Source organism: Ctenopharyngodon idella, chromosome 14 (genome assembly GCF_019924925.1).
Source record: "Ctenopharyngodon idella isolate HZGC_01 chromosome 14, HZGC01, whole genome shotgun sequence".
Lineage (NCBI taxonomy): Eukaryota > Metazoa > Chordata > Actinopteri > Cypriniformes > Xenocyprididae > Ctenopharyngodon > Ctenopharyngodon idella.
Window position 1 is genome coordinate 22150052 of NC_067233.1, and position 10627 is coordinate 22160678.

At 38.5% G+C, this 10627-nt stretch overlaps 1 protein-coding gene across 2 annotated transcripts; it reads left to right on the top strand.

Annotated features, from left to right (window-relative positions):
* Window positions 1-6992: 6992 nt before the first annotated feature.
* Window positions 6993-10399, top strand: LOC127494860 (transmembrane protein 271-like). Of its 2 annotated transcripts, XM_051861040.1 has the most exons (4): window positions 6993-8396; window positions 8475-8538; window positions 8669-8716; window positions 9018-10399. In XM_051861040.1, exon 1 carries the CDS (start codon window positions 7386-7388, stop codon window positions 8172-8174), a length of 789 nt encoding a protein of 262 aa, XP_051717000.1. In that variant the 5' UTR covers window positions 6993-7385; the 3' UTR covers window positions 8175-8396; window positions 8475-8538; window positions 8669-8716; window positions 9018-10399. The 2 variants fall into 2 exon arrangements, with proteins under 2 accessions (XP_051717000.1, XP_051716999.1); XM_051861039.1 differs by having other exon boundaries at window positions 8475-10399.
* Window positions 10400-10627: the final 228 nt, after the last annotated feature.

Here is a 10627-nt window from a genome sequence, read left to right on the forward strand (position 1 = left end):
TCTAAAGAATCTGATGTGTTCATGCCACCAGACACCGTAGTCTTTTTCATTTAATTCTGCTTTTAAGGCATGCATCCAGTTTGAGTCCTCCTGATTTTGAGCAGTGAGATTGCTGTTGTTGTTAAGTTATTTGGCACTTCTGTGTCTCCTGCTTCCTGTTTGTTTCTCCTGGGATTTCTTAGATCTGCCGGTGCTGCCAATGAGCGTCTGTGCTGGAGAAGAGAAGTGAACACTTTACACAGAATTGTTCTGTTCACTCTTTCCCATGCAATTATAATAAATGGGGACTGAAGTTTTCCAGGTTAAAACTGACACAAAAGCACCATTCAGATATGATAAAAACAGTCTGTATAACTGTTATATTTCAAATCTTATCAAATTATATGATAGCTTTGTGTGAGAAGCAGACGGAAACCTTAATCGTAGTGTCTGTTTGTGTAAATAGCCTGTCTTGTTGGCAAAGGTTATTTACACTAACTCCACCCACCAATGTCTGGTTGGGCCATACAAGATTAAAAAAGATGTGTCATTGAACATCTGCAGTGTCGTAGGCCGTAGGGAATATAACGCATGGAAGCAGCGTCTGACGCGATCGTCCCGAGTTCGAATCTGTCAAACTCGCTCTTCTCACTTTTTCCATCACTTAACAGATCAGAAAGGCATTTATTTTCAGTAAAAATGAAAATATTTGAAAAGTGCAAATAAAGTGCCTAACTAGTGTGTAATAACCATTACAAAAACCACAAATTGACATAAAAAGCATGAGTCAAACTGCCCAACTAAAGGAACACTGATCATCATAATGGTGACCAAACATTTTCAATAAAACATCAACATCTAAACCTCTGTTAATTTTCAAAATGAACTGTAGAAGAATGACAGAAATAAAGGCAGTCTGGTTAGTAATAAGAGAGATTTAATGTCTTTTCAGTTGATTTCATCAAAGGCGGTGACTGAAGCAAAGACTATAGAATAACACAAGACGCGTCACTTGTATTGTTTTGAATGGGAGAAAGTGCAACGTGCAATATGGTGAAATAAGTCCCGCCTTCTAAATAAGAGCCAATCGCGACTGGTAAAGTCAATGCATCACTGCAGCGGCCATTAGAAGATCCGGTTCCTATAGAAACAGTCTGACGCACGCCTCCGAAATGAGGCACAAGAGACGCACATTTAGGACTGCGCATGCGCATTAGCTTGATCCAGCCTGAAAAATACCATTTTTTGTTATGATTTGAGCGTTTAGAAACAAGATTTATGAGACAGTTGTTGTCAGATTTCATTGGTGATTTCAAATATGAAATTTAATCGAAAGCTTGGCAAACAGCTTTGGAGAATTTGATGTTTCCCCTTTCAAAGAGATAGGAGGTGCACTTGGATGCCCGAGAGGCGTTTCAAAGATGGCCGCCGAGTGAAATGACTTGTCTTAAAGGGACTTTGACTGAAGTAATTTGCAGTTCTTGTGTTTCTCTTTCCTTCAGTGATTCTGCTTATCATCATCAGGTGTCTTCAATGTTGGCAATAAAAAATAAAGAGTTCTTAATTCATCTTTGACGTCTGTCTGTTATTCAGAGATTTTTGTTTAAATTTTACTTAAATTCTACTCATTTTAAATGGTTGACTTAATTTGATTAATTCTAATTAAATTCTAATTTGTTATTTAATTAATAATATTGCTTGTAATCTGTTGCCAAAATTTTATTGAGCAGATATAGCGTATTACTTTTTACAGTGTACGTATAGTTCATCAGTCACAGACTGTTTGTTTTCATAAATTCCATTTTTTAAAAAGTCTTGTATCATGGTTAAATGTCTTTTTCTGTTTTGTTTGACCTTGGGTTGTATTTTGTCAGTCTGACAAGAGTTTGATGATGTTTAATATGAAAACAAAAGTTAGAAATGATTGTTCGGAGCAGTTCAGACCAACTGGCAGGCAAAGGGAAGGGGGAAATAAACTGTCGACAAAGCCTTGGCTTACTGATGCTGAGAAACAGAAAGATATTTTTTGATATTGCTCACAACTTGTCCAAAAGCTTGAAGTGTACTCTACACATAACCCTGTTCTTAACTTTTAGTCCTCTGAAGCTTTACTCGGATGAGATGGTAGTGGTAAGAAGTGAGCCAGGACAGGTTCAGATAAGGGTGACTCATGTCCATCATCTCAATGTCCATGTCCATAGTTCCTGTCTCTATGAAGCCCCTCCTTCTGCAAAGCACACTGGTCAGCTGGAGCAGTGTGTTGTGATTGGTCATTTGGGAAACGTCCCGCCCTCCAGTTTCAACACACTACTAACTAACTCAACCAGGACCGCCCCTTTATTCTGCATATGAATTATTTAAATGAGGAATATTGTGAAGAAAACTCAAGACTACAATGGAGGCGTTTCAGGGAGTTCAGAAACAGACACTGATATAGAGAAGAACTCCCGCTGGAGGGACTTTTTCATGCTCAAACAGCAACATTACACACTAAAGGGAGTTGAAAATATAAAAAGCAGAATTTAAATGGTTAATTTAATTGGCTAATATCACCTAGAGCATGTAGTGCATGTAGCAAACTCACATTCAGGTCTAGCTTTCAGTCTGGCACTTTTCTGATGGATATTCTGCTCTACTAAGTGTATGAAACTTGCACAAAAAAATCCATGTTTCCAGATCAGTTGCTATAAGAACAGTCTGTTTTCTTTTTTTAGCTTAAAAAAACATCAACATGCAGTGTCCTGGGAATTGCACTGGGATCGTTTTCATGATGCTTCGTGTATGCGAATCCCAGGACAAAGTTCTATCTTTATAGCTGAAGCTCGTGCTTTGGAAAACAGAGAAAAAGGACATTCAATTTCTTGAATATTCACCGACTCAAAATCCTGCCTTCAGGCACTTGAATCTGTAAAGACTGATCACCCCATAATTATAGCCTAAGTATATTAGCTAAAGTAGATGTTTTATGCAAGAAAAACTTCAGTATCTTTTTCTGCTGGGTTCATATTGGTTTATCTGGTAACGAGAACTCAGACATCGCTCAACATGAATATTTCAGTGTCAAATTCCACCCTCTGATCTCAGACCAGTAATAAACTCTTATATTAATAACATGTGGCAGATGAATAAGTTACATGAAATAAATCTTAGTATAAGAAGATCAAGTTGTTTTTATGCCATTTAGGTCATACAAGGGTTACACAGGCTATTTATTTAAAGGTGAAGAACCTCCATCATGCCTTCCTTGTCAAACTACACTGACTGTTAAACTGGACTGCACTGTTTTTAATGTAAATAGACAACGGTTTTATTCAGTTTAACTAAAAAAAAGCATATTTTAGAATTTCTGTCTATTAACCTTAAATGTCTTGTATAGCTTTTTGTTAATTGCTTGACTTTGGTTGTTTATTCTGTTTTCTCCATGAAGATAGCCTCGCTGCTGACATGGTGTTAAAAATAAATAAATAAATCATGATTCTTCATAGTCTTGAATGTCGTGTTTTGTCTCGGCATGAGGTGCAGACATGAGACGGCCTCTCACCCAGAACAGCATTTAATTGCGGTGATTACCAACATTACAGAGATAATTGTTTGAGTCTATGGTTCAGATTGGAGCTTTTGGGGATCATTTGCACTGTTTTAATGTGTATGTATTGGCTTGATGAACTGCTTTCTCCAGGGAACGGAGCAACAGCCCTCCTCTCAGCAGGGGCTTGAGGGAATCAGCCAGTCCTGAAATTGCCAGTCCTAATTTCACTTCTCAACTTCACGTCACTTCGTATGAACTTTAAGCTGCGACTATCAGTACCATATTTACTTTTAAAGAGGACCTATTCTGCTTTTCCCCATGTTCATCAGTCTTTAGTGTGTAATGTTGCTGTTTGAGCATGAAAAAGTCCCTCCAGCGGGAGTTCTTCTCTATATCAGTGTCTGTTTCTGAACTCCCTGAAACGCCTCCATTGAGTTTTCTTCACAATATTCCTCATTTAAATAATTCATATGCAGAATAAAGGGGCGGGGCCTGGTTGAGTTAGTCAGTAGTGTGTTGAAACTGGTGGTTATGGTAAGGGGCGGGACATTTCCCTAATGAACAATCAGAACACACTGCTCCAGCCGACCAATCAGAGCACATTGTGCTTTTCAGAAGGAGGGGCTTCATAGAGACAGGAACTAAACAGAGCGTTACTGACAGACTGGGATGAGAGGAGCTGCAACAATGGAGAATATGAGGAAAATAATCGACATTCAAGCATGAAAACCTGTTCTAGTAGAGCACAAAAACAACATCAAGACTTAAAAAAAAAACGCCCCTTTAATATGTATTCAGAAGGATTTCTGTAACCAAGAATAACTATCTTTTGCTGCAGCAGTTGCAGTCATTTACCAATAGCATCATTACAATTTTAACAACTTGCAAAGTGCGCAAACCAATTAGCTGTAAAATCCAAACTTCCCTGCACTGTACATGTTTTTTTCCTTTTCATTTGGAAAGCTCTGATTCTTGGCTTTGTGGAAACAAAACATATGCTGATAGTAGTTTCTCTTCTCCATATGATGTAAAAGCATACCATGTAACTCCAGCAGCCAGCAGAGAAGAGTGTGTTCATGTGGATTTGGTGCAACATGCTCATTTATGAGACAAAGAGTCAATTTTCCGTCTGCGGCTCCGTCTCAGGGGTGTGTGCAGATGAAAATTTGTTGCCATCAAACACCTTTCAGCATCACTTGCTGCGACACATGAGGCTCTCCCAAAAATAGGATGCGTGTGGTTGCGCATGCGGGACACGTCTGCTCTAAAGAGCCCGTAAAAGATGAATCATCTGCACATCAGACACTTTTTTAGAGGTGACGCAGAGACTCGCTGAAGATCCACCCAAACAATCAGAAAGGTCCTGCTCTGAAAAATACATCCTTTGTGACTTTTTCCTTCCCATTTTGCAAACGGATGCATTAGAGATGTGGTTGAACCATATGAAAACACTTTAGATGTTCTGCAGATTGTCCGTAGCTTGTTTCCTTTGCATTTTAGTCTTGAAAGTTATATCAAAGAACGCTCCCTTTACAATCGCTGGAGCTGTCAATCAAACAGCCTGAGTTTATCAGTGACTGAGTTCTGGACTCGCGCCAAGTTTTATTCAATGAATCTCTTAGTTACATCGCATTTGCACTGTTAGTTATGATGAAAGCATTCGTTAGTGTGCAGAAATTGAGTTTCAATGACGAGATCACTGCTTTCATGAGCTCAACAACATGTCTGTGATCGACTACAATGTTCATCACTGCAACCCTTCATGCCACAATCTAAATATAATGCCATAGAGCTAAATGTAATGCAACACTTTTCACGATTAGTTAACCTTGAGAGCTGTAATAGTAAAAATGTGCTAAAAGTTTTTGAGAGAGTAATACTTAGCTATTTCATAGGCAAAGATATTAGCCAATCACAACACTGAAGTCTCACAGCAGACACGCCCCTTCAAACAGAGCGTTCAAATCAGAGGGATAAAAATGCATTTTATTTCTAAATTATGACAATTTTTGATGTAAAAAGCATACTAACATTATAAGTGCACTCCATGAAACATTATAAAACAATGCAGTTCATGACCCCTTTAACTATTTTAAAGCTCTAATGACCTTACATTATTTGAAAGACTACATTGATATTGCACTAATTCCATTGTAAAATTCCCCGTCACTCTGCAGGTCTAGTGAGCTAATAATAAAAAAGGTGCTGACCAACTACACTGCAAAAATGATGTTCTTCCTCAGTATTTCTGTCTTGTTTTCCAGTACAAATATCTAAACATTCTTAAACCAAGATAGATTTACTAGAGAAGCTAAATAACTTTAAATATTAAGTCTTGTTTTCTAGAGGAAGGAAAAATGTTTATGCTTAAAACAAACAAACAAAAAAATCTGCCAATGGGATAAGAAAAAAATCTCGTTTTCCCTTTGAATTAAGGTTATTTTTCTGACCTCATTGGCAGATATTTTTCTTTTGCTTTAAGCATTAACTCACTTCATTTTGACACATTTTCCAGTGTAAAATATACACTTTTCTTTTATGCATTTTAAAATTGTGATCCTGATTTGTGCATTAACATTTACATCTGTGGTCCAAAACCCTGTAAATGCTTTTATTTTAAATTTTTTCTAACAATTTGAGTGAAATGTTAAATTGAAAAATTAACATGTTTCATTTTTGATAATGTTCATAACTTTTCTTTATTTTAAATTTTAGATTTACATTTGTATTTATACATTTGGTGGACGCTTTTATCCAAAGCGACTTGCGTTGCATTTAAGGTATTGAAATTGAAATGGAAAAGAAAAAATCCTACTCTCTAAAAAAATGCAGGGTTAAAAACAACCCAAGTTGGATTGAAAATGATCAAACCCAGTGATTGGGTTAAATGTTTGACCATCCTGCTGGATTGTTTAAAAAAATGACTGTATTGCTCGCTTAAAATGAACCCAAAGTATGTTGGAAATTAACATTTATTAGTATGTTTAATAAATGAACATTTATTAAAAAGTTTAATGAATAATTAAACAATAAACATTTATTAATTGTTATTTATTAATAAATGTTCACCTTTTGATTATTATTGTCTCTAGTAATTATGTGTCTGATTTTTAATTTTCCATCCTATTTTGGGTTCATTTTAGGTCAGCCATATAGTCATTTTAAACAGTAGTTGGGTTAAATAAAACTGCCCAGCATGTTGGTCAAACATTTAACCCAACCACTGGGTTAAAAAACAACCCAATTTCAACCCAACTTGGGTTGTTTTTAACCCAGCATTTTTTGAGTGTAGATTTTCAATGAGTAGTCTATATCTATCAGCTGTATATGGAGCGCCTGATGATGATGATGATGATGATGATGATGATGATGATGATGATGATGATGATGATGATGACACGCTGTTATCGTTGTTATATTTAAACCGAGACGGTAATTTAGAAGTGTGACATCACGAGGAACACTGTGCGAGCCTCTATGACACATTCAGTAGTTGGTAAGTGAGACCAGTAGGGGGTCGGATCGCTTTCCCCTGATCTCCAGCCTCCAGCTCAAGTTCGGTCTCAGTGCTGCATGAACGCGCGGCGAGAGAGGGAGGAGGACACTTCCCTCTCCAGCATCAAACGCGAGGGATGCGCTTCATCGCCTTAGGGGACTGGATGGATGGAGCGACAGGGTCATGAAGGTGACCACAACCTCTGGGTTGGATTTAGGGGGCCGTTACCGCAGAAGGAGCCTATCCATAATTAATAAGACCGAGTCGGAGATCCTAGAAGCGAAGCGCAACCACCGGCGAGTCATGTCACCAACTGACAGCGCTTCCAGAGGAGCTGACGAGGAGGACAAAGGAGGATGAAGGAGGCAGAGGAGGATTATAATGAAGCTGAGTGGCAAAGGACTGTGCACCATCGTCTCCAGCAGTCTGCTCTTCGTGTGTGCCGTGAGCACCGTGGTCGTGGGATTCAAATGCATCGCGCTGGGCTCCAGGGTGCGAGCGCACTTCCACCTGGGCACCGCGGCCGGCGCGTTCTACTCGGGCATCCTGGTGGCGCTCGGGCAGGTGCTGATGGGGGTGGCGCTGGTCTTTTGCCGGGGCAAGCCCAGGTGTGCGAATTTCTTCCTCTTTGGGATCTTAGTGTTTCTTCTGGGGGTCCTCACGGCGTTCTCGGGCGCGGTGGTGGATGGCGACACGGTGTCCCTGGTGGAGAGGAAATACGCGCACTATTGCCTGGACTCTGTGGATGTAAACCCGGCGTGCGACGGGCTCAAGGTGTACCAGCGGGGGCTGGTGGTCTCCACCGTACTTAACACTCTGGAGTGCCTCCTGGGGCTGATGAACCTAGTTATCATTAAGCGCTACCAAGCGGAGCGGATTCTCCGGAGACGCCGGACGCAGCGGCGGAGCGCGCGGATTATCCTGAACGAGGAGCGCGACTTCGCGGTCACGGAGTTCCAGCCGGTGTCCTACATCAACCTGGGGGTGTTTCACGCGCTGGACGAGGCGGACGGGGAGGTGCAAAGCAGGGGCCACCCGTGCATGGAGCTCCCGGGCTATTCGCCCACCAATCCGGAGCTTAATCACTCATACCCGTTCTCTTACCCGCTTCACAGCGAGTTGCCACCCGCCTACGAGGACATATTCCCCGGAGAAGAGAGCAGCAAATAGCAAAGGAACCGTTTTGCAGTGACAATCACGCTGAACTTGGAATTGACGCGTTTATTTCGAGTTGCCTAATGCACTTTTTATTCGCTGGAGGTTATACACTCGAAACCCCACAGCTGTGCATATAAACTACAAAACGAACAGGATTATGTGCAGCATTTGTTTTTCTGACCCTCCTGACTGACTGATTGTATTCTCGGTTCATCCCATGTCAAAATCCCAAAGGTTTGTGTACAGGATTCCCATTGGAATTTTTGTCATATAGTTTGGAGTCTGTCCTAAAGGATCCTGATTTTCTTACAGTATTCCAGCAGGGCACAAAACTAACAGAAGTTACCAACTGAGCAAAAAAAGAACATATGAGAAGGTAAACGTAATAGAAGTATGCATTATTTCAGTTTTTCTGATTGATTGTATTCCCAGTTCATCTCTAGTCAAAAAGGTTTGTGTACAGGATTCTTATGGAATTTTTTGTTATAATTGGACCTGTTTTACAGTATTCCAGCAGGGCACAAAATGAAAAGAAGTTACCAACATATGAGAAGGTAAACGTTATGGAAGTATGCATTATTTACATGCAACATTGTATTTCTTTTTTTAAACCTAATCAATAGATTGTGTTTCAATTCACCCCTAATCAAAGTCCTAAAAATTGTGTGTGTGTGTGTGTGTGTGTTATGATTTAGAACCAATCATAAATTTGTCATAGTATTCCAACAGAAAACAAAACAAGAACAAGTTCCCAGTTGGACTATTACAATTACCAACAGGATAAAATGTCCCTGAAAGGCCTGAAATGAGACGTCTCATGATTTGTTTATAATCTTTTCATCTCTGATGTTTCAGACTGTTGGCGACATTAAAATGACAAGCATTACCCATCAGACAGAAAGCTTCTGCTGGCCAGCGTTTGGATATGATTAATGTTTCTCCATCGTGTTGTTCCAGAGTAATAGGAGAACACGTTTATCTGAAACACATTTTATGTCAGGTTCTGGAGTTGTATGGTTCTCCTCTAGTCTAGTTTATTCCGGCAACACTTAAAACCTGCTGGCGATGAAGTAAAGAGTGAAATAATTATTATTTAAATGTTTTTTGACCATCATGACTGAGTCCTAGTCCTACAGAATTCCATTTGGAATGTCTGTTATATTATTCACTGTAAAAAGTAAGTTACCTGGTTCACTGAAATTAAAAATTTGAGTTAATACAATGAAGGTGATTGATTTAATCAGCAGAAACTCAAAATATTATGTTTTCTGAACTGCATTAATTATCTAAGTTGAATTGACAAAAGAAAAAATGTTGAAATAACAATGAATGAAAATATGTTTTTACAGTGTATTGGAATGTCTGTTATTTGACATCATTCCAATAGAACACAAAACAAAAAGACTTTCCAAATATGCAATACACAATAGATATAATATTATTCTGTATTTTTATTATTAATATGCCAACAGAATAAAATGCTCATGTAGGACATTAAAGAGCACGCATCACTATATTTTCTGTTTTCATTTATTTCGGTTAATGTTTTAGTAATTTTATTGTGTTTTTGTCACAAATAGTTTTTATTCATTTTTATTTCAGCTTACATCAAACTAGATGAAAATGTGAAACATTGCATTGGCAACTGAAGTAAATTAAGTTTAATGTTTTGTTATATTTCATTTTATTTCAGCTAAAGTTTATTTCATTTCAAGTGATGAAAAAAACACTTTACTTAAAGCCTTCATGTGCATACATTATAATGCATTATATCTTCTCATAAGTAATTGTAACCAAAGTTAGAATGCATTATAATATTTGCAGATTCCTTGTTTTAATGCATTATGCTTTCTAAAGGTGAAACGATGAATGGATATGTTTTATAATCTGTTATAGTTGCAATTATTCATGAGATCATAGAATGCATTATAATTTGCATCACTAATAATGTATTAAAATCTAGTGCATTATAAAGGCTGTTACCACTTTTCTGTAGATTTAGTTAACTCTAATAACCCTGCTGTCCAGTAGCAACAAATCCAATCAAATCCAAGAAGCAAACAAAACAGAAAATTGCTTTTTTTAGACTTTTAGGATTGGCACTAAATTATGATTGAAATTTCATTGGGAATCCTGCCTTTTTTGACTAGGGATGCCCGTGTAGTTTCTCTGTGTCTCTATTGTTTTCCCTCATATTGCTTACGTTCAGCTTCTGAATAAAAGGTGTATTTACTCTCTCCTGATGTTGCTGTTGAGTCCAGGTTCACTAACATGGCGACAGCATGTCTGCCTGCAGCAGGTGTTGCCATGGTTCCTTGACCCTTTTTCTACCTGCGTGTAATTAGATATGTAACAAGCCGGGCTTTGAAATGCAGATTTGCTCGGTTTGTCAAGTCTGATCTGGTGCACAAAGCAAAGCGGGTTGTTTAATGCAACAAACAAATTCATACGTTTCAGTTTAGCGT